The sequence below is a fragment of the Aulonocara sp. 'chitande type north' Nkhata Bay genome, linkage group LG17, assembly GCF_057382095.1.
Source record: "Aulonocara sp. 'chitande type north' Nkhata Bay isolate Kocher_YH1m ecotype deep benthic linkage group LG17, A_spYH_male_GT1.1, whole genome shotgun sequence".
Classification (NCBI taxonomy): Eukaryota; Metazoa; Chordata; class Actinopteri; order Cichliformes; family Cichlidae; genus Aulonocara; species Aulonocara sp. 'chitande type north' Nkhata Bay.
In genome coordinates this window covers 16,966,761-16,986,813 of record NC_141360.1, presented here as the reverse complement: position 1 = coordinate 16,986,813, position 20,053 = coordinate 16,966,761, and the positions used below count along the sequence as shown (strand labels likewise).

At 39.7% G+C, this 20,053-nt stretch overlaps 1 protein-coding gene across 5 annotated transcripts in view; it reads left to right on the top strand.

Moving 5' to 3' along the window:
- cdc14ab (cell division cycle 14Ab) overlaps positions 1-19,729 on the top strand; it is a 39,962-nt gene extending 20,233 nt beyond the window's left edge. For 3 of the 5 annotated variants that reach the window (XM_086270198.1, XM_086270200.1, XM_086270201.1), the window contains 8 exons: positions 4,947-5,177; positions 5,782-5,920; positions 8,690-8,870; positions 9,465-9,565; positions 11,018-11,065; positions 11,159-11,275; positions 11,948-12,302; positions 16,978-19,729. In XM_086270198.1, coding sequence (XP_086126324.1) covers positions 4,947-5,177; positions 5,782-5,920; positions 8,690-8,870; positions 9,465-9,565; positions 11,018-11,065; positions 11,159-11,275; positions 11,948-12,302; positions 16,978-17,007 — 1,202 coding nt within the window. In that variant the 3' untranslated portion in view covers positions 17,008-19,729. The remainder of the gene's footprint in view (positions 1-4,946; positions 5,178-5,781; positions 5,921-8,689; positions 8,871-9,464; positions 9,566-11,017; positions 11,066-11,158; positions 11,276-11,947; positions 12,303-16,977) is intronic. The other 2 variants (XM_086270199.1, XM_086270202.1) reach the window with 2 other exon arrangements.
- The last annotated feature ends 324 nt before the right edge of the window (positions 19,730-20,053 follow it).

Here is a 20,053-nt window from a genome sequence, read left to right as displayed (position 1 = left end):
TAAATTTGGATATCTGCCGATACCGATATGAATCCAATATAGTGTTTTTTTTAATCAATAAAAATGTTTTTTTTAATATCTTGCTGCATTTTGTATAAGTTCATACTCAAGTTTAAATAAACAACAACACTAAAGCTATTCTGTTATACCTGTATGTAAAAAAAAAAAAAAAAAAAAAAAAAAAAAAAAAAAAAAAAAATACACTGCACCCAAAATATTTCATAGTTCAGCAAAACTGATCAATCTAATAAACTTAAACCTACACCATCATCCCTATTCTGGTATTTTAAAGAGTACTTAGCAGAAATATTAAGCAATCTAACTAATAGGGTTGCAAACGCCCAGCAAAATGATGCTTAATTGACGTAATCAACTTTAATCTGACGCAGTGTGGGAAAAAAAAAAAATGCACAGAAATAAATTATTTTTCAAGAATAATTAAATAGATTCAACATCTTTCTTCAACAGATTTGCAGACTGCACAGATGGTATCTTCCCAAAGGGAAAAATACTATCCGGTTGTTCAGTGATGACGCGACGAATCCTACTTCCGGGTCTAAAGTAGTCTGCGTTTAATATGGCTTTTGTGTTGTTAACATGTTTAATGTTATGTATTTTCTTCTATTTGATCTCAAAAAGCTCCTAAAACAGTCAGTGATCACTGTTGACCTCCCTCGGCTTTTATTACCACTAATCATTTATTTAAGCTCAGTTTTTAAAACCTTAGGATGAAACTACAGCCCAGCCCATGCAGCAGTATATGAATGACTAACCTCGTATTGTGGATGGATTATCTCAGTTGTTCTCCTGGCTGAAGTTTGGTCCTTTTACAGCATCCTGCCATGCGATTACATTTGTTCCTGACCACCGAGAACACTCACATTAACTTTTATCAAGTGGAAAAAAAGTTAGCTTGTTTATATTATGCTAACATAGCTGTGTCGCTAGCGGTCACGTAGCACATCATTATATACCAGCTAGCCCAACTTCAGTAACCCTACAAACGTCACTGCTGTTTAGTTTTCTGTCTTCATTTATGCTGGAAGTGATAGCAGAGCTGTACGTTTTAATTTGTTTCCAAAACCCCGCAGTCAGGACATGCTATATTGTATTTAGATAGAAGCTAGCGAGCTAACTCCCTGCTAACTTCTAACTCCGTTAAATGTCATAAATTCCGTTTTCATGGCTGCCTGGATGTTAAACTCAATTGTTACACCTGGTAGAGCAGAACGCTGATCATTTTATTAAAGATGAAAGACTTTAGACAGTTTTTCAACTCTCAGTAATGCCATAGTGATCGTTTGATATATGGACCTGCAGCGGAGTTTAGACCCAGACACGGCTAGTGACGTCAGACTGAACAATCGGATAGCTTACTAGGGTATATTAGACTTAACAGTTACTATATACAGTAATGGACTTCCATACATTTTACATCAGATTAAAACTTTGGGTGTAAGATTCAGATAATTATTTATTAAAAGCTAGACATTTTAAATGAGAATAAGAAAGAAAAGTATGTCTTTGTGCCCCCTTTTCCCTGTTCATGCCCTATCGGCCCCCCTGGCTAAACTTTGCTAGATCCGCCCCTGCACAGTTACCAGCCGTCAGCTGCGTAGAAAAGGATCCTGGTGTAGAAAGTAATATTAAATCAATTCTAACAGCAGCTTATCAAGCTTAAACGTGCTGCTGTTGTCCAGCCACTGGTTTCCTCTTTCTGGCGCGAAGTGGGGCAAAAACAAAGAAGAGAGATGGACTTTTGACAGAAAAGCAGATCAGCTGATCATTAAGCAGTTTCATGATTGAAGTAGCAGCAGGAGAGGGAGGGAGAGAGAGGCAGTCGCTCCATATATCGGTTGTTAAGCTTAACGTGGGAATGCTTTACAAACATTCAGAGATGAACTTAAGCATTTGCTTTACTTCTCTCGGGGATAACTTCCTCGGAGATGAAATGCTGGTTTGGTAGCTATGCTACAAATACACACAGCCGCTCTATCACGTGATGCATACTGCTCCGACGTGCTATGGTTATGAGCCGAGTTACGCCGTGTCGCAAGTTTTTTGAGGTGCTTTTTTTGATATTTAATGGATCGGATTCCATTTTTTTATTTCTCTCCGATATCCGATCCAGTAATTTACGTCAGTATCGGACCGATACCGATACGTAATATCGGATCGGTCCATCTCTAGTAAAAACCCTACAATCATCTTCATGCATCCATTAGTAAATTAAAAAAACAGTAGTCTTCTATATAGTTGTGTTGTGATTTGCCACAGACTGCATGCAAACTGCATGAATGTATACTTAAGTACTTTAAATCTTAATTTACCATTGACCTCATGTGGGCCAGTCAGCAACAACCAAGGGACTAGATGTGGCCAATGGGCCATACAATGCTCAGTTTGCCCTATTGGCTGGCTCAGCAATGCTCCTGTCAGGAGGAACTAGGGAATCCTATATAATAGGGTGACATGGTGTCAGATGACATTCAAAAATCTGATCTTGCTACTCACAGATGTCCACAGTTGAGTGCACAATGCAGTCACTGGGAACTTTGTTATGCTGCAGTTATATACTAGTTCACAAGAAGTAGCAACACTGTCCTGTAGCTAGTGCTTGTATTGAGTGTGTTGAGTAGCAGATGCTACTACCACAATGCCGGATTTACACAGCTTACTATCCCCGTCTCTGGGTGCCAGGAGACTAGTGTTAAATGGTTGTAGCATAGGTCTGAAGTATGGCGGGGTCACATACTCCTCTCCTGCAAAAGCATCAGTGAAGTGTTGAAGGGGTTTCTGAACTGGCTTCTAAGTATCCTGGCATGTAGGTACAACAGGCCTGGTTTTCATGTTGACAGAGTGGGCTTTAGATGGGGTCTTTCCTATTCCAGGACCCTCTCTCAAGCATTAGCAGTCTTCATTCCCAGTGAGTGGCTGTCATGGTGATGAGCTGGTGGTGAACTGGTAGACATGGCATAGAAATGGCCTAGGCGGTATTGGCGTTGTCGTGTTGTGTCATGTTATGTAACACATAAAATAATAACCAAAAAAAAAAGTAAATCTTTCATTTTTATGTAAAAAGGCATATCAAAGACAAATTAACATCCACCTGCGTTTAGTAGAGATATATAAGTTTACTGTGTTGCATAATGTGTAAACTACAAATGCCTTTAGCTTGTAAATATTGGTGAAATCACCAGCAAATGAGGGAAATTGATGTTTCGTTGTTGTTGTTTTTTTTTTTTAATAGATCTTTTCAGTCTCTAATAATTATATATGTAAACTACATCCCTGTCTCTACTCAGCTGGGGCTCTCATTCACTCTTACAATCTTCAGTCTAACACACATGCACACACTCCAGTAGGGTTAACAGTTTATGTTACGGAGTTTCACTTTTACAAGTTGTAAGCTGTGTACATCTAAACACTTCAAATAGATAAACTGTTGTTCATTAGCCATATTAACTCTTTAAATCTATACAACTTTTACTTTTTCATATTTTTTTTTCTCATTTCAGACCAGTTGATTTAGTTTTGCACTCACCAATAGCCAGATGAAATCTGTAATTTTCTGTAAACTTCTAGCCTGCTTGTGCCACTGTGGGATCTTCCCACGTTATCAACTGCCCTGTGCTGTTCCCTGTTTGAAGCCCGGGGACAGATTTGGTCAAAAGGCTGTCTTAAAGAGAGATTGCTGATTGTTAATTGCTTTCATTCAATTCAGTTCAATTCAGTTCAATTAAATTGTATTTATACAGCGCCATATCACAACAACAGTTGCCTCGTGGTGCTTTATATTGTAAGGTAGACCCTACAATAATACATACTTAGTCTTAGTCTTGGTTAAGCGTGTAGCGGAGATCCATGCTCTCCCTCAGCCCTTCCCACTATGGTTTTCCATTTGGTACCTAGTTCATGAATCTATCTGAAAATGTGAAATTATACACTGTATGCCACTGGTTGGCTAGTCACTCAATGATCATAAGAATGACTCCTTCATGAAAATCCAAACTGCAAATTTTGAAACTCAGCAGCAAGGGAAATGGCCAAACCGAACAGCGTGGTCCCAGAGCCTGAAAAAAAAAAAAAAAGCAGGCGTACAATCGCCTCGACATCCGCCCTTGTTGTTGTTTTTGTGTCACATACAAATGATGCCACAACTTTTAAATGCATCGCTATAACGGTCCACATGTTGAGGTGGTATTCAATTTTAATGCAAAACAACGGAAACAGTAGAGTTGAGTCAAGTTGAAGGATGTCATTTACAAAAACATTTAGGAATATTTATGTTTAGTGCTAATAAAGTAAGAAAAAAGTTGGTAAATGATTATTTTCCTGGGATGAGTTGGGCTATTAATTCATATTTTGGGAGGAACTGAATTACATATCTATTCAAAACTGCCCGACACAGAAGTTGATCAGTTAAAATTTCCTGCAAGGGGAATATTCATTAAAATCTTGGGTAGATTGTTTGTCACCCAGTGATATTAAAGTGCTTATGCAAACAGGCCACCACAGCAGATTGGGGATCTGGCGTAAAAGTCTGCTGAGCTTTTTCATGCAACCCCAAGGAGTATTGTCTTTAATGGTCTCATGTTAGTGCAATAGTTTATGCACTCACCTATTTGGATCCGGGTTAGGTTGTACCTTTCTAGGTAAAGGAAGCAATAGAGCAGCAAACTTTTTTAATTTGTTTGTTTTGTTGCAATACAGACTGTTTTTTCGTCACCTCTGTTCTCCTTAGGAAATGAGAAAAGAGGCAAATACACCAGGATCAAATAAGCAGAAACAATATATAGTGTGTTCTGAGTCAAATGACAATGATGTGGCATCACAGCTTAACCAGGTGTGATTACATTGACCAAAGTCAGGCCAATCTAGTCTCCCAATGAAACAAAAGCATTAAAGGATGTAAGTGACATCTATTGTCATTCTGCCTACTGCAGGTTACCCTCTGCATGCTCCTGAGGCTTACTTCCCATACTTCAGAAAACACAATGTGACTACTATCATCCGTCTTAACAAGAAGATCTACGACGCCAAACGCTTCACTGATGCAGGCTTCAGCCACTACGACCTTTTCTTCCCAGATGGCACCACACCCAACGACATCATCGCACGGCGCTTTCTGCACATCTGTGAGAATACAGATGGTGCTGTGGCTGTCCACTGCAAGGGTATGTCCTGTCCTCTATCTGGTTCTGATGGTGTAGATGTTAATTAATATTATTAATAATTCAGTGTCCAACCTAAACCCCCCCTGGTCAGTGGCTCACAGTTTTACTGGCTCATGGCTTTTTATTAACTTGTTTAAAACAACAACAACAACGACAACAAAAAACCTTTAACACAGTATTTTATATTATTTCACTTTCAATCTGAAAAAGTATTATTAATACCTTGAAATAAATATGATGTAATACACCCCATGCCCCCCTTTAGACTTACCCCTGTTTGCTGCAGGTAAGGCTATATGTAATATAGGATAGCTGGCATCAGCCTTGAGCAGGCAGGATGAATAGTTGCAGCCCTAATATTTACATTTTGGAGCAAGTGAGGGGATTTTTCCAAATCCCTAGACCCTTCAGGCAGGCTTTAGAAGTTTAACGGAAGTGACCAGTCTATTGTCATTTAGCATGTGGTACTTATCTGCAGTTGGTGCAGTGAGTTAGTGGTGTTCATCCACAGAGTTTGTGATAGAAACAAACAAGAAGGCTGTTTGAAGTCTACTTTAATACTTCTCTGCTGACTCACTGGTTCACTTCTTTGTCTTTCTGTCAGCTGGTCTGGGCAGGACGGGAACTCTAATTGGCTGTTACCTGATGAAACATTACCGCTTCACAGCAGGTGAGGCCATCGCATGGATACGGATCTGCAGACCGGGCTCTGTGATTGGACCCCAGCAGAACTTCTTAGAGGAGTAGGTCTCTCATTATTTGTTTGATTGTATCTCTGCCTTTCATTTTTGTGAGTGTTTTCATCTTTCAGAAAGAACAACAAACAAATTCTTAAGATGTAAAGATAAACAGTATTCAGTTGTATGATGCATCAAACTAACTTGCTTCCAAAATTTACTCATATTTTGTCCACAAACATCTATAGTTTTGGTAAGTTTACATATACTCACTGTGGGCATTAATGCTACTGAAATTCTGGGCTTTTAATTGTTTTTTTTGTAGCTGCTCTTTTTGCAGGGTGGAATGATTATATAGTCATACATCGTATTTAAAACAAACAAAAAAAAAGATTGGGGGCACAGGTTTTAACCATCTAGCTGTTGAGTTCGGCTGAAGCTGAATAATTTTGAGGTAGTTGTTGTTCTTCTTCCTCTTCATTATATCCTCTTTATGCAGTGCACCAGTACCACTGGCAGGAAAACAGCCCCAGAGCATGATGCATGAGCAGCACCATGCTTGACAGTTGGTAGAGTGTTCTTACGTTTGAAACACTCACCTTTACTCCTCCAAACATATCTCCTGTCATTTTGGCTAAACATTTTCTCATCTGACCATAAAACATTTCTCTAGAAGGCATTTGGCTTGTCCATGTGCGCAGCTGCAAATTGCAGTCAAGCTTAAATGTGTTCATTTTGAAGTAAGTGCCCCGGTCGGCGCCCTCCAAGTCCATCCTGAAGCAATACTCACTTCACTGTGGATAGGGACACTGTGTTTAACTTGGTGTTCCACCAGTTTCCTGTCATCTGAGGGTGAGAGCTTGGCTCGTTGTCCAGACCTTGGCAAAGTGTCGGCCAATCCAAATAAGTTGTACTTTTGTACAATTCTTGGAAGTAATGCTCTTGGGAAGTATGGTTCTTTAGAAAGTGGTCCGGAAAAATATCTTCCCAACTTGTGTAAATCTACAATTCTCCTTCTCAGGTGATCCTGTCCTTGTGATATTTCTTGGTAGTAGCAGGACCTGGTGATCTTGTTCATGTTTCACAAAGATGAAATTAGAATTGAATATCACTCCCAGGTTACTGACAGCTGATTTTGCATAAACTGATAAAGGAAAAATGAAGGACTTGATGCTTGGATGCAGTTTATCTAAATGAGTTTTTTTTTTTTTTTAATTGCACACATCCATTCCCTAATATAAGATAAGACAGTTTCAGCAGTGTCACCACTTACAATGTCATTTTACCATAATAAGCACAGCCTCAGTGCTGTGAACCTGAATGTTTTTTTTTTCAGTTGCATGATGCAACTATAAAAGGTAACTTTGAGATGGGTCAGTAATTGTTGTGGTCAGAGGGATCAAGACCATATTTTTTTGATGATGGTTGTACAGAGGCTGTCTTTAAGTATTCTGTGACACTGCCAGTGGAGAGAGAACTGTTAATTATTGAAAGTAACCAAAGGCCTGTGACATCTAAAACTTCCTAAAGAAATTTTGGAGGAGCCTCTATGTATTATTTTGATTCTGTGTGCATTAAAGAAAATCCAAAATAAATTCAAACTTGTGCACCAAAATTATAATACAGTAGTAATACAGTCATAAAAGATGTCTGTATTATTCCACCATCCAAAAATACCTTGCCATCCATGCATGTGATTTGTGAAAGTAAAGCTCTGACCACCACTGTATCTACTACATAAGTGCAGTGTAAAAAAAAGAAATAAACAAAAAAACTTAACTATCGTTTGGTGTAATGCCAGTTTGTACCACAAGATGGTGCAACAAGTTAATGTCACATTCATTCTGCCCTGTCTACATGAATGATCATGGGTTACGGGTATTCTAGTAAATGTGAGAAGCACATGAAAGTAAATGGAAGGTGTGATACTCATGACCACCAGCACTGACTCCCAGAAAGAAACCAAAAGAAGTGAAACAGAAAATATTGTGATAGTAATATCATTGTTTTTTCAAGAAACCTTCTGATAGGGCAGTCGACTTTTAAATTTAGTTTTTAGAAGATTTAACTGGTGACTTCTATATATTCAGTTTTATGTTTTGGTGACTGTTGAAAATAAAGTTAATTTTATAGTGCCTCAAAATAGCCTCATCTTGTATTCATCCTGCATCTGAAACAGTGCAGAAACTACTTTAATGTGTGACCATCCAGTTTTGCTCTTAAAACCTGTAATCAGATTACCAAGTTACTGCAGGCTAGTATAGAGCAGCTCAGTTTGTTTTGTCATTAAACTATGTTTCTGTGAACACATGTTTGAACGTGGTGAAGATTTCAATCAGCACATAGTGGTTTGAGTCTGAGCTTTGCAGCTACTCAACAAACAGCTGAAATTTTTAACTGCTTAAGTTTTTTAATTGGTGATCTATCACTTCAAAAACAATGTTTTATCCAGTGTGACAAATTAATGTTTTGTTGGGATATAGTAGTTTGCAGTTCAGGGTCCTGTTGTCTGTAAGTTAGTTAAAACAAGGCTCAGTTTGTCCTAGTTATATTGATCCTGTTTATTTGGTTCTTCAATCCAATAAGCCTTCAAACCCACAAGAGATTTAAGATTAACCAAATAGGTTTAAGGTTTTGTTGCTATATTAATCAGTCAAACAACAGCTTCAAAGAGCAAAAAGATCCAGGGTCTGGCTGACAACAACTTGATCCGACAAAAACATTAATCCAAATAAGTTTTTTATTTGCATGAGACAAAATTTAAGCAACTGTGAAGCAGGATCTTTAAGGAAAACCAGTTGTAGCATTAATAGTGATGTGTGTTTGCATTAACAGGAAGCAGGCAGCGCTGTGGTCACTCGGAGACAATCAGCATTCCCAAAAAGCCAAGCAGGAGGAGAGGGCTATGCCTCATCTCATCACCAGTATGGAGGAGCTCACATTAAACCCTACACACATCAACACAAACCCTAACGGCAACTTGTCCAGATCGCAGAGCTCCGACCAACTACATGAGGTAGGACACACACACAGAACAGGCACATTGAAGAAGCTTTGTGTATGTGACCTGAAATTGTCCTTACCCTCAAACTTCAGCATTCATAATCATAATCAAAACACATTATGTGATCTTTATCAAAAAAAAGTCTTGTTTCTTCTTTGTGTTTCTTATCACATTACAATATTTCAAAGAAGTGAATTTTCTGTGAGGTAATTCAACAAACTCCCAAAATATTGCACAATTAAACATTGAAAGCTGACCCGCTTTTATTTAAGTGTATTGAGCTTTAAAGATTGAACTGGTGTTTAGTTTTTGCATGACTATTTAGTCTTAGGCTTTTCTTGGTGATAGGATTAAGTTGGAAACAGGAGCTTTGTCTTTGACTAATGATCGGTCAGGATCAGCTATTTGTTGATGGTTCACTTTTAATCACAGGTATTAGGCACTCATTGATATTCTTTACTTGCCGTTAGTTTTTCTTTTACATCATTATGATTATTCTGTCATTATTATTGTTAATAGCATCATTTATTTATTTATTGTGAGTTTATTCTTATTGTGAAGTGCAACATGTCAGCTGTCATACGGTATTTTTGTTTTATGTTTCAGGGTGACCAAACAGACGGTGGGCTGGGCCTGACTCAGGGAGACAAACTGAGAGCCTTAAAGAGCCGACGCTTCCCCCGTCCAGCCACTACTAGTGCCCTGAGGTACTAAAAGCTAACCAAATCAGTACCACCCATTACAACTGAAACTTTTCAGTGGGAAAAATGTGATCTCTTCAAACTCAGCTGACTGCACATTTCCCCAACTTATAAGCGGTACATTTGCATAATGGTTGAAACTAGCAACACTGACTAACTAATGGGCTGTGAGGTCAGTCTGATGACATGATTTTAAGTCACGAGGAAGGAGGAGAAAGAGAGAGGACTGCTCACTTGTTGTTATTCATGAGAAATATTTTTAGTTCAGTGCCGAGCAATTTTTCAGGATTGGGAGTCCTTCCTGCAATCAGAACACACACTTAGGGCCGTCCGAAAAAAGCCTGCCGTGCAGCGATGATATTTTTGTGAGAGGGTCCCCAAAAGTTGATTCTGTTCATCTAGATGTAGCGTTTTCAGTGGGAGAAACGTTTCGTCACTCATCCAAGTGACTCAGCTGACTGAGGGTTTCCCCAAGCTTATAAACAGTACATTTGCATAATGACTGAGACTAGCACCACTGAGGGAACAATGGGCTGGGAGGTCAGTTCCTTGATCATATGCAAATTCTCAGTAGCATGGGAAGAAGAGCCTTCAGTTGCTCTGCTCCCAGGCAGATTATAACCTTGAAATCGGTTCAAGTGTGCATATTGAATGTGCACTTATTGTTTATTTTGTCTTGTTTTTAAGTGTTCTTCGTGCTGTCTTTCTTCTGTTATGTTTTTTACTCTTATTGTGAAGTGTCCTTGGGTGTCTTGTAAGGTGCTTTTAAATAAAATGTATTATTATAATTATGTGTAGACACAACCCTGGTTCAGCCTTTGAGTTAGGTGTGTTAATTTACGCTTAAACGATTCATAGTTCATCTTTTTCTAGAGCTTGTGACAACTACAACCACTTTGGGCGATATGAAGCAGGAGTGGCCAAAATAAACTTTCTCAGCTTTCACACAAGCAATTGAAGTGACTACCAGTGAAAGCAAAGGATATTGTTGACTGAGATATGAGGGGGTGGTAAATTTATTAAAGGGTTAACTAGTTAACCAAAGTCTGGAATTTCCACTGGCAATCAAGCATCACCTTAAGGCTGTGTGCACATTGCTTTATATGTGGACAGAACATCAGAGCTCCTGGGATCCTAATGCAGTTCCTGAGATATTAAATTGGTTTCACTTAAAGGAATAAGCTACAAGAGACTGTTGCACTGCAGTAACTCACAGGCTCTTTTCGGGTGGCCCTAAGTGTGCGTGTTCTGATTGGAGGAAGCGCTCCGAATCCCGAAAAACTAAAAGGATTTCTTATAAACCAGGACAAGTGAACCCTCCTCTATCTTTCTCCTCCTTCTTCTTCCCCTGCTCCCCCTGCTGAAAGGTGGCAGGCTGATTTTTCAGGCACTGGCATGTAGTCTGTCTTGTCTTAAGTTTTGTTCGGAGCCTGCATTGACAAAGATGTCATTTTTCAGAGTGGAGGAGATAAATGTGCACAGTAGATCAGCCTCACAGCCACTCAGGTACAATTCCTCACAGCCAAACATATTACAGATTTCCTCAGAGCACACGAGAACATAGGAATCGTGACTTTTGATCACCGTCTCTGTGTCCAGACTGTCAATGGGCGCCACTTCCCCACTCAAGTCCACCAATTACCCGACATCCTCCAATTCTGCTGCAGCCAAGAGGATCGGGAAGAGTCCATCATCAACAATGTCAAACATCAGGAGGTCAGTGATCCCAAAGACCTCCTTTATCACACCCATCTCACCTACATCACATCACCTCCTTTATAACCTACTGCTTTTCATCTTAACTCACTACTCGCCTCCTTTCTTGCTCTGTAGTACTAACACACTACCTGTAGTACCTGTCAGAAGTACTAGTGGCTGTAGCTGAAGTGGTAGAGCAGGTCACCTACTAATTGGAGAGTTAGTGGTTCAGGCCCATCTGCTCCAGTCTGCATGCAAGATACTAACCCATGCAACACCAGATTTCTTTAAGGCACTTGATCAACAACTCTTAGGGTTGTCTGATGCAGTGAAGTATGAATGTGTGTGAATGTTAGATAGAAAGTGTGTGTGAATGGGTGATTGAGGGAAGTTGCGAAAAGAGTGCCCTGAGTAGAAATGCGCTATACAAGAACAAGTCCATTTACCATTTAGTAAAAGTACTTGGCTGATTTTCAACTTGTGTTTTAACAATGGCTGATTGAACCTGATCTGTTTCAGGTTTAAACTGGATTTAAATGGATTTAAGCAAAAGTAACAGGAATCCGGTTTAAACCAGTGTAGTCACCTTTACACTGACTTGAATTCAGATGGAGCAGACGTGTTGCATTATATTAGCTGTATTGTTTGTTGTAATAATTTGTTTGTGTGTTGTTTGCCTGCTGACTTTAGCTCAAATCTGAGCTCTCGATTGGCCAGCTCTCTCAGTGATCTGTACGCTGCTGACACCGAGAAGGACAGGAAGACTCTGTACTCCTCTCTTCCTCCCCCGTCCTCGTCTTCTATCTCTCTAAGCTCCCCGTCATCATCTTTTACTCCACCATCTGTCTCTCGCTATGGTAATGGACCTCGCAGCATACAGCATGAAGTCAACAACAACATCAGTCTATACAGCAGCCCTGCAGTGCCCCCTACAGGAAAAGGTCTGGTTCAACCAGGGCCTCAGGACTTCAGGCCCTACAGGGGCCCTGGGCCCTACAGTGCAACAAAGGGCCCCTCAGGACGCTACCTGAGCCGCTCCATACCTGTAAGTCCTCTGACACAGCAGCAGCTTGGCCCCTCCCTCTGTGTTGCTTGGCTTTCTGTTTTCATGTCACTAACACACTGGATGCGACAGCAGATTTCTTTAAGCCACTTGAGCAGCAACTCTCAGGGCTGCAAAATGAACAGACTTTGATTGGTGAACTTCAGCCATGACATAACCAGGTTAATGACCTGCTACACAAAATAGTTTTGGTCTTTACTGTTTTTACCCTGCATAACCCGCTAAACAGGGTGACTGATTTTTTTTTTTTTTTTTTTTTTTAGATGAGTCGCTCAGTTCAATCTCGTAAGGCCCTGGTTTATTTGATTGACAGGTGTACAAATGACCTGTAGTCACAGAATAGCTCCTTTCCATAGTTTTTGTGGATTATTTAGTACTGACTACTCAGTATATCTGTGCATAGTGTATGCATGCTGGCTCAAGAAAGGGCCAAACAACTAAATCTGAGGATGAATGACATCACAGGGATACATACTTTTACATACAGTCTGCAGGTTTACAACAGCAAAATATGAAAACAGAGTTCAATCTTGTATCTGTGACTTCTGTTTTTTTTTTTTTTCTCTCTTTCTCCCCCCAAGTGTGTTAATAATGTACAGTAGTTGCTCTGGAACATTTTGACTCTCAGCCAGTAAAAACACAGCTTGTTTAATAGCTGATGTTTCCAGTGTGTTTCTGATCCATGACCTCTGCTGTTTTCCGTTTCCTTCTCTGGTGTTTCTGATCTGATCTGTGTTCTGACTGGACAGTAACGACAAGAACAAGGGATGAAATGATAAGGTGTCACCACTTCAAAATAGAACCCCATAAAAAGCAACACGGTATAGGATGAGCTGCTGAGACACAGAAGCCTCAAAGCCTGTAAATAACTCGGTAGTCTGTTAACAGATAAGTAATTGACAACCATTCTAATAAATATGTTTATATGCCTTATTGTGTTTTATGTTCTCCTAAAGATTTAATATTTTGTACATATTATTGACAAAGATTTACAATTATTAATACAATATGCAATATTTGCAGGTTGAAAAACACCTTGTCATTAGAACTCTTGTTTTGTTTGTTTGTAATTTTGGGGGTTTATAAGTGGGATGTTAATGATCCTCTCGTTACTTTTTAATATCATGATGAACCTGGTGAATCTCTGTTTTCAAAGATGTTGTTTAGTTAATGGAGGTATGAATCAGTGTATTTCTGTGGCGTTTCGCTCCTTATGTTTCTCTCAGTCATGTTAACGTCACTCACACTAACACAAAGCTGCTGCTGAGCTGAGGAACCTGCTCAGATCTCAATCCCTAAAAAGAGTTAACTTATTGTAACTAAAGTTTGAATATAACACATTTGAGAGGGGGTTGTAGGTGTTACTTGGATATGTTTGTGTGTGAACATGTAGTCGTCAGCGCTTGATGACAAATCCAAATTCAATGATCTAATTTTTTTCAGAGGTTTAACAACTGGATACAGCAGGTAAAATGATCATTGAATCATTGAACATGCCACCAGTTTTCTAAGTAGATATATTTCTAAAGGTGTTCTTGAGATGAAACTCTCACCTGATGTCAGTAACAACACATTCACTCCACACATGCAAAGAAATCCAACTACATATGTCTATGTCCGAGTCTGTGGAGCTTGGAAAGAGAAGTGACTGGACTTTAAGTTTCTTGAAGACGTTTCACCTCTCATCCAAGTAGCTTCTTCAGTTCTAAAACCAAATGGTGGCGAGTCTCAGGTATTTAAAACCTAGTGGGTGTGTCTCTTAAGAGGGTCATTGACCCACTATTGATCATGTCCGTCATCACATGAGCCAAGGTGTCAAAAAGGATGTGGGTTATTATTTGCAGAGGTTTCGGGGGAAACCATTGTGATAGCTCGTCCTATCGTGTAAACTATTGACACCTGATGCAAGATGTGAGTGGGTGTTAAGGCACCTGGGAAAGGATCTCAAAACTACATTGTTGGTGGCAGACAGTTGGGGTCCTAAACCACCCCCTCTGTTCTAGGATGGTCGTTCACAGTGGGCATAAACGGCCCCTTTCACTCCTCTTTCAAACTGTCTGTCTCCTCTGTCCAAAATATGAACATTGGCATCCTTGAAAGAGTGACCTTTAACCTTTAGATGCAAGTGTACAGCTGAGTCTTGTCCTGTCGAAGTGGCTCTTCTATGTTGTGCCATGACTTTGTGAAGTGGCTTAGTTTGTGTTTGGGAGTTTTGTCCTTGGGATGAACCAGTTTTTGTCTGAGGGTGCGGTTGGGTCTGAAGTACATTGGGAGGTCATACTTATGCAAAATTCTCTTGGGTTTCTCTGATAAACCTGCTACATAAGGGATGACCATGTTGTTCTGTTTGTCATTTGACCTTTGTTTTCTGTGCATCTTTCCTGATTTGATGAAAGCCCAGTCGGGATAACCATGTGTTTTAAGAGCTTTCTTTACAGGGGTGTGTTCCTTTTCTTTCCCTTCTGCTTTAGAGGGAATGTTTTCTGCTCTGTGCTGCAGGGTCCTGATTACTCCCAAGTTTGTGATGAGTGGTGTGAGTCAAAAAGTAGATGCTGGTCTGTGTTTGTTGACTTACAGGGAAACCCACACACACAGAACTGAAGAAGCTTCTCAGATGAGAGGTGAAACTTCTTCAAGAAACTGTAGATATCCATACATTATGTGTAATAATAAGAAATGATAAAGGAAAAAGTATTGAACTGATTAAGAAAGGGAGGTGCAAACAGGCATGGAAAGTCATGACAGCAGCTGAAATCTGTCAGTAATTAGAAAGCAATCCTACCACTTAGTGCAAACTAATATCAGCTGGTTCAGTGCCAACTGATGGCCTATGAAAAGGTGTCTCATACAAAAGAGTCATACAAGAAACATCTCAAGAGGGGTAAAACATACTGATGGCATTGGCTACATTAGAATTTTTACACTGCTCCAGTGAGTTCCACTGAGCACTGCTGAAGTAGAAAGAACATCATTACACAATAAACTAACCACGACCGGGTGGCCTCTGCAAGATTTCAGACAGAGGAGGGGAAAAAAATTCTGTTGTCAAAGAGCCCTAACATATTCTGGTCAGATGAGACCAAAACTGAACTCTTTGAATGCCATAACACACACCATGTTTGGAGGCCAAAAGCCGCTGCATATCACCCCAAAGACAACAGTGAAGTTTGAAGGTGGGGACATCATGGTGTGGGGCTTTTAAGTATACGGCAGTGGCAGTTTTCATATAATTTGAAGGAAGAATGAGTGGAAAAATGTACCAAGACATTTTTGATAAAAATCTGCTGCCAGGATGATGAAGATGAAACGATGGTGGACATTTCAGCAAGACAGCGATCCCAAGCGCACAGGCAACAAAACTCTGAGCTGGTTTCAGAGAAGAAAATAAAGCTGCTAGAACGGCGCAGCCAGTCAGCTGACATGAATCTGATTTCTAGAATAGAAATGTGACCTCATGAGGTGTGATCACAAACTCCTAAGGCTCTGCACATAAAACACAAGACCTTGTCCCTCCTGTAAAGCGTTTGTTCACTCAGGCTCTGAGGTAACAAAGTCATTTAAAACTGGATCCAGGAATTTTAGGGGAAAATGCCAAGTCAGCAGTTTACAAGCTAATTTCCCTAACATGCTGACATGTTAGGGAAATTAAGAACTGTTGAACCAGCAAAAATGAATGTTTTGGAGCAGTGGGAGGTCACAGTGCTGACCTCCTACTTATTGAGTCCTAAGAAGGCTTACTAATCAAGACATTGCCAACTATTGATGAACTGAAACAGTTGTAGGAAATAGCAGGAAATGGCCCAGAATTCCTCCTCATGACTGTGCAAGGACTATAATCAGCTACAGGAAGCATCTGATGGAGATGCTAACAGAGGTTGTACGAGTTAGTAAATTTAAGGGTTCACTTCGTTTTTTGCAGCATGCACTGTGCGTACAGCTTGGTTTCTGAACGGTTCATAAAATTGCTGCTTAGTCAAGGTATTTGTGAGGGCTTTAGCATACATGTAGGCATACATGGACAATGCAATGCTACTGTGACAGAGACTATATATGTTAGCCACAGCACAGAGAAATGTTGTCGTCATATATTTCTGATGAAAAACGTTGTCAATTGTGTAAAATGAGCTTTCGGAATAATGAAAAACTGAGCAGCAGTGTTTGCTGTAAAAATGTGGGCATGTCTGCAGAGGCACAGTGCAAATGGTCTGCAGGGAGCAACACACAAAGACACTGTAGATACAACTCTGTTTAGACACCTGTGTGCTTATTTTAGTTTTACACAATCAGAAAATTCCTATGTCATTCCCAGTTACATTTATGTTGGTGCTTGTGACATGAACCAGCTCCAGAGTACTGTAGAGCTTTTCATGTTTTCAGCTATGACTTTAGAAAGAACTCTGAATTTTCTTGTACAGACTTTTAAGGTGGCCATGATGTTTATGATCAATATAGATTGTAAATATCACGATGAACAACCGTGCATAGGACAAAAGTTTTAGATAAGCCCTGGTTGTTATAGTTGATTTCATGGATGTCAGTTCATCTGGAATTTCCTTTTCCCACATCGTCCTCCCACAGCTCTGTTAAAGCCCCCCACAGGAAATGCAGGGATCACATTTGCCCTAAAGTTAATCACACTGTTTGTTTTCTCTTTCAGTCTCTTCAGTCCGAGTACATCCAGTACTAAAAATACCCGACTGACCTGAAGACATTTTTCTTTTATTTTTTCTCTCCACAACCCGGCTCCTAAATTGGATGTTCAGAGGGAACCTTCAGATGTTTTCTCTGTCAGGACTGAATCTCCTGTGAGGTGATGGCTGCTTGCTCGTCAGACTGTGTAAATGAGCTGTCTGTAAATAAATAGTCCGCACACATGAAGATATATTTACATGGAAAATATATATTTTATATTTGTGACAGAAAGTTGTATTTTTGTTTTAATGATCAGTGTAACTTTTTGGTAAAGTGAGGGATCAGCTGATGACAATTTGCTCTGTCATCATGGTTACAGTATTTCCGTCCGGCTTCTGATAGGTTAAACGGCATATTGTTTGGTTGATGTGACGATCAGCCCTCTTTTTTTGTGTTTGTGTGTCTAATTTAATCTAAAGGAATACCATTATTAATAGCAGAAGAATAAGGGACCCAAAAACAGAATGTCATTAACTAAGCTCAGGGTGTTAAAGTGAGAATGGGTGTGAATGTGTGCGTTGTCTTAAAGAACCAGTTTAGTTTTTTAGCGTCGTGATTGTAAAATGAAACCTCACCTCTCTGAATGAATTTGTCAGACTGAATTAAAAGTTTGGTAACAAGGAACCATTTCCACTTCAGTACAGTTTAGAACAACAAGAAGTTAATTCAAGGCCAGATTTCTGATATTTTGGCTGCCATCTTTTATATACAGTCTAACCAGTAGAGCTGGAAGGGAAACAATTTGAAGGAGATGAACAGTAAATGGAAAATGATTAGCAGGCAGTGAAGCATGTGGTTGTATAGTAATGAGTTTAAGCTGTGGGATCAGGGTTAGTTTTAGCCATGTGGACAGCAGACATGCTCTTTACACTAGAAGCACTTGTTGCTGTGAGTAGCATCAGGAAGCACTTTGTGTTTAGCTAACGGTGTCAGTCTGAAAAGGGATTCGTGTGTTTATGTGCCCCGTAGAGTCCTCTTTTTAGGAATGACTGTGATCTTCTGTGTTGTTTTATGTGGAAAATAAGTGTTCTGTATTATTCTAAAGGTTATCGCCACAGGAACTTTCTCTAGGAAACAGGAAGTTAAACTTACTTTCTCTGCTGGTACGTCCTCCGAGAATGAGCCTCTAGATTAGAACACCTTTTACCTCCGGAAGCCCCCGTGACTTTTTAAAGGTTTATGAAACATAGAACCTTTTCTAGCACCTCAGGATTTTATTTTAATTTAAACCTGCAAAAACCCAAAAGTTGGACTCCTGTGTAAAATGTAAATAAATACAATACAAGGATTTGCAAATGTGGTAAACATTCTTTATTCTCATTATAACACAGAAAACATGTCTGAGAACATGAGCTGAGAAAATGTGCCATTTAAGAAAAATATGAGCAGTGTCAGAAAGAGTGGGACACTTTCACATTTCCCACAGTGCAGCATTCCCTCTGCTTCCAACAGCACTCCTCTCTCCTCTGGGAGAGGAATGTTGTGCCTTTCTTGTCTGACAGAGGGTTGTAGCTGCGCAGCACTGCAAATCATTGCATTGAGTCTTTATTTACATTTCCAGAGTCCTAACAGTGTCTCTGTAATTTGGATTGTGCATAGATTAACAACTTAAGCCACAGACAGGAGTGAGAAGGTGTCATTGCACCATGTCATTTCTATCTGTGTGCAGAGGACTGAACGTGAGACCACATCAGCTGACTAATGTGCTTCACCTTACTGCTGCTTTTAGCCTGCTGTAAAATACAGGTTTCCTGTGTAACTTTCCTGAAGCTTTAAACGCTTGATGACGACATCAGCACAGTGTTGTCTTCCTTTGCACTCATGGTGTGTGTAAGAAATGAGTTTATATGTCATTTGTGGCAGATTCCTGGGTCTTTAACATTATCGTGGGCAAATAAAATCAAATCTCCAGCTACCAACCCAGAGAAATCACTCGTTCTGAAATCTTTATTTGATGGTGATGTCCCTCGGTCACATGATGGTTTAACTAAACTGACGTGAAGTGCCTTAAATATCTCATGGATGAAAGTCACATACAGTTCTGAACAAATTTATGAGACCACCGGTTTTACACGAGAACAAATATTTCAGAAGTTTTTCACAAACTTGTTTAAAACTGAAAATTACTGAATTCCCTGAAGTTTTTATACCCAAACTTGATCCAGGACAGTGGACTGTGAATCGAACGTAACGTCCAACCACTGAAACGAAACTAATTTTTCTGTTTGCAAATGCATATAAATAAGTGTAATTTGGCATCTGGATCAAAAGGTAATTTTATTAATCTCATTTCTAAGAGAGACGTGGGAATAATTATGTGCTTTACTGTTTTCTGCTTTTTTTTTTTTTTTTTTTTTGTAAAGCAGAAAACATGAAAAGTCATGGATAACAACATTAATGATATTTTACAACATTAAAAATAAGATTTTCTTTATAGAGCTTGGTCAGAGTTAGGTCGACTGTGACAAAACGTGCACTAGATGGTGGTCTGATACATTTGTTAAGCACTGCAAATATAAGCAATGCACAGAAGGTTTTTATTTTTGCACAACTTGTTGCTGTTATGAAGAAGTGGAAATGGATGTCTGATGTGTATTTAATGTCTTACTCAAGTGTTTTACTGAGGGAACGTTTAAAAAACATTGTAGTTTTTTTGTCTTTTAGCAGAATTTCTGTCTGAGCAATAACAGGAAATAAAACAATTCCTCCAACTCTGAGTTTGTTCTTGATCTGTTGATGCTACCAGAGTGTGGTTTGGAAAAGTCTGGAACAGGACAAGTCCAGGTCAGACCCAAAATCGAACCAGTCTTAAAGCTTCGTTTAACCCTTAAGTTTTGTGGCTCTCTCCCAGTGGAGGTGCATGTCAGATGTTAAGACTCTGAGGTGCCACCTCCTGAGTGCAAAGATGTTTTTCAAGTTCAGGGACAAAAACGTCCTGCAGTGCTCGCACGTGTGCTCCCCCTCTTCTGCACTCGGTCCAAGCAGCGCTTTCACCTGAGCCGTGCCGCTGTGTCTGCAGCTCACCGTGTCCTGTTGTGTGC